Source organism: Dendrobium catenatum, unplaced genomic scaffold, assembly GCF_001605985.2.
Source record: "Dendrobium catenatum unplaced genomic scaffold, ASM160598v2 fragScaff_scaffold_262, whole genome shotgun sequence".
Classification (NCBI taxonomy): Eukaryota; Viridiplantae; Streptophyta; class Magnoliopsida; order Asparagales; family Orchidaceae; genus Dendrobium; species Dendrobium catenatum.
Window position 1 is genome coordinate 617,067 of NW_021318724.1, and position 4,073 is coordinate 621,139.

Here is a 4,073-nt window from a genome sequence, read left to right on the forward strand (position 1 = left end):
CAAGAGTTGGAGTTAGCATGCATTAGTTCTGGTATCAATGACATGTGCTAACTTTATATGTGATCGCGTAAATCAACGTTATTGTCAATGGAAGATAATATAACTGGTAGATGTTGGTGTTTATATCAATCACATGCATAATGATTATTGGAGATGACATGTGTTGGTGTTGTTAGCAATGGCAAGTAATGAAGTTAGTGAGTGACAGTATTTATGTTAACGATGTGTATTAGGCAGGTGTTGACATTATTGATGATAGCTAGCAATAAAGTTGGTAAACACTTGTGTTTATGTTGATGAGATGTATCAAGCGTATAAGTGATGGCATGCATCAACGTTGTTACCAACGATGTGATGAAGTCGACGAGCATATATATACTCGGGCGTTAATGGTCTAATACTTAGTTGAGAGTCACCAGTGAGGAAATCCTAGTAGGCAATGGTGGGTGGTTTAGAGTCCGCAGTCAAACAAATGTGGTTTGGAGATCGTAGTCAAATGTTGGTAGTCAAGCAATAATGATCGAGGAATTGTTGTTAGACGATGGTGTTTGGAAAATTATAATTAAAAAATGATACTTGGGAGACCATTAATTGATTGTTTGTATTGAGATCATTGTTAGACGACGATTATTGAGAGATCATAATCGGACGATAGGCATTTAGAGATTGTAGTCAATGGATGTGTTTGTAAGATCATAGTTCGGTTGCGGTGTTCATTAGACCATAGTTGGCTAACAGTGACAGAGAGATTGCATTCAGATTATAGTGGTTTAGATACTATTGTTAGGCCACAATCAGGAGACTATAATCAGCAAGATGATTGTTTGGAGATGTAGTCGAACAACGACGGTCAGAAGATAGATGTTACATGACAGTATTTAGTTTCTATAGTCAAGCAGCAGTGGTCGAGAAAGTGACAGTTAGACTGCAATGGTCGGTCAATAGTGTTTATGCAAAGAAAGTGATTAGATAGTGGGGTAAAAAAAAAGTTGTATAGTTGACTTTGATAACAACAATAGGATGATGATTGTCCCACAGCACAGCTTTCCCTAAATCTAAGTCAAGGTAGAAGCTCCAAGCTTGAGCTTCAAAATCAAATAATTAATCGGGGAGGGGAGGGGTACAATAAATTGAGCCAAAATTATTAAAAAATTCAATCAAAACACCCATTTTATTTTTCTTAATCATAATTATATTTTTAGTATTTAAATACATTAATGATATCAAAATTATGTAATATTTAACTTGTTACATTTGTCTCATCAAGATACCCAAGTTGACCAAAAGAATGCAAAGCAATTAGATTAAATCACCTTCAACTTTGTAGATTTGTCTCATCAAAATATTTAATTTGAGTACAAATTTACTTAAATTGAAATTCATATGATCTGAATTTAATTTTAAAATTTCTTAATTCGAAAATCCATCGAAATTCATATTTCATTAAATGGATTTTCTGATAAACTTGCATATTGTTGGGCAGTTTGCGTGGAAGAATATATCACGATAGCTTGTCAATATCCCAATTCCCAACAAAATAATCATCTGCAACTCAATCCATTTTTTATTTATATTTATTATAAATCTTCTATTTTAATTTTTGTCTTTTGAACCACAGGATCACAAGCCATCCAACAGTTTGCTTGCAAACAAAATAAATTTAAAAAAAAAAAAGGGAGCTTTACATACATACTACTTAATACTATTCTATTTACATATTTAACACCTAAAACTTTAATATTACATAAATACCACCCATAGTTCATTTTCATACAAAATATGAGTGGTAGAAATGAAATATATGAGTGGTAGGAAAGAAATATAAGTGGTATATTTGATATTAAAATAATATAGGGTGGTATGGATGTAATATTAAAGTTTTAGGTGTTAAATATGTAAATAGAATAGTATTAAGTGAAATTTACTTAAATTGAAATTCATATGATCTGAATTTAATTTTAAAATTTCTTAATTCGAAAATTCATCGAAATTCATATTTCATTAAGTGGATTTTCTGATAACTTGCATATTACAGTTTGCGTGGAAGAATATATCACGATAGCCCAATTCCCAACAAAATAATCATCTGCAACTCAATCCATATTTTATTTATATTTATTATAAATCTTCTATTTTACTTTTGAACCACAGCAGCAACGATCACAAGTCATCCAACAGTTTGCTTGCAAAATAAATAAATAAATAAATAACTGTTGATTCAATTTAAATTAAAAAAAAAAGAAACAAACGAGTTCGAAGTTTGAATTCAAAACACCACGGCATTGATCCTGATCCTCACAAAAGTGTAGATTCAAGATCCATGGCTTTCCATAATTTCAAAGCGAGCATAGAGGCCTAATAAATGTTTTTGAACCAGCACATCACCAGAATACCTCGGTTTCCATTACATTTACTGGTTGAACCTTTTTTCGTCATCTAAAATCGATCAGTTTCTCTTCAACAATCAGATAACAAAGAGGAAAATCATAAATTATGAAATGCATATCGGCAAACTAAAAAAAAAAGTTCTGAACATATTGAATTAATGAAAGAATTACATATAAGATTTAACGATCTCTACCCTTTAAACGTGTCAAATGATTCAAAACTAATTATTTCTCAACACCCTAGATTAACTACAGAAGCTCCCTCCAACTACACCAAAGAAGAACACGAAGCCGTTGACGGATCAAAGATGGCCGGAAGTAGATACTTCCTCCCGTCGGCCCCATTGGCGTTGTAGCTTGCACCGGTTGTGGGGTCTACCAAAAGATCGCCGGCGTAACCCGGGTAAGCTCCCTTCCCATAGACCCCCGGGCATGCCGTCGCTGCTTCAAGCGGCGCTGTCGCCGGACCCATGAAGAAACCACCACCGAACGGGTTCGTAACAGTGCCGGCAATCATGCTAGCAAGATTCATCACAATGCCGTCAACCCCGACGTCGCCGTTAGGAGCCACAAGGGGTGGGGCCTGCGGACCGTAGACCGGCTGATGGAAGGGCCACGCGCATTGGCCGGGACACTGAACCGCCGAGTTGCCCACCCAGATATAGGCGAACCGGCCTTTCTTGGACCGGGGAGAAGACCCGTGGGTTGCGCACCGGCTCATGCAGAAGCCCTCCACCGTAACGTCATCCGCCGTTAAGACGACGTTTATGGCTTGCTGAGGCTTGCCTTTCGTCGCTAGAGCTGCAATGTCTGAGTTCTTCAGTGATTTACCCAATGAGCAGTCCTCATCGAGGATCTGGTCACCGAGGGTAAGACGAGGCGGCGCCTTCTTCGATTGGGCGTAGTACTTCTCGGCCATCGTCCACCAAGAAGATACGGAGGGCTTCTGGTTCTGGTAATCGCCGGCGTAAAGGGAAGCGACGAAATCGGAGACGATGGCGCGCTGGGAAACGGTGAACTTACCATACCAAATGAGATTGACGGAGATAGGGCCGTAGAGGAGAGCACCCTTGTGGTAGGTGATGGTAAGCGGTTGCTTCTCTACCTCAGCGGAGAGCCTCCGGGCGGCGAGCGAGTGCTGGAAGAGAAGAGCGGAAAGTAGAAAGAAGCAGAGCAACGTTGAAGAATCCATGGATGCTAACGACATTAGAATAAAAAGCAAGAGAAGAGATTTCTCCGATGGGCTAGAAATGTTTGTAGAAGGGAATCTCGATCTGGAAAGTGGAAACTCGATCTGTAGATGTGGTGTAGAGAATTGTAGTATTATCGGGATTTTATATAGTGAATGAGGGGAGTGCTAGCTTGGAAGTCACTCTAGTTAATTATTACTTAATTCAAATTAAAAGTTTAGGAAGGCTCGGCGAAGGAAGAGCCAGCGGTGATGGGCCAGTCCGGGACTGCGTGTTTCGGAGAAAAATTCAAGCTCAGATTAATGTTACACCGCAAAGTCTCACATGAGATCCTCGTTGGATACCCAATGGATAACCACGCTATATGCGAGCGGGATTCGCCCACCTACGCTCATCCGTGATGACTTTCAGGATGTCGTATCCACCCATACCCACCCACTTTTCATGCTTTTTGAATGCAGTCTGCGACTGACTGATGGCCTTGAGAATTATTGTC

At 38.9% G+C, this 4,073-nt stretch overlaps 1 protein-coding gene across 1 annotated transcript; it reads right to left on the bottom strand.

The window, feature by feature from the left end:
* Positions 1-2,482: 2,482 nt before the first annotated feature.
* LOC110114868 (protein EXORDIUM-like) lies at positions 2,483-3,704 on the bottom strand. The gene has a single exon (XM_020847892.2). It carries the CDS (start codon positions 3,592-3,594, stop codon positions 2,656-2,658), a length of 939 nt encoding a protein of 312 aa, XP_020703551.2. The 5' UTR covers positions 3,595-3,704; the 3' UTR covers positions 2,483-2,655.
* Positions 3,705-4,073: the final 369 nt, after the last annotated feature.

What these genes read in the sequence shown, in the direction of transcription:
- LOC110114868 (XM_020847892.2), bottom strand. Translation starts at nt 3,594, where the DNA reads ATGTCGTTAGCATCCATGGATTCTTCAACGTTGCTCTGCTTCTTTCTA.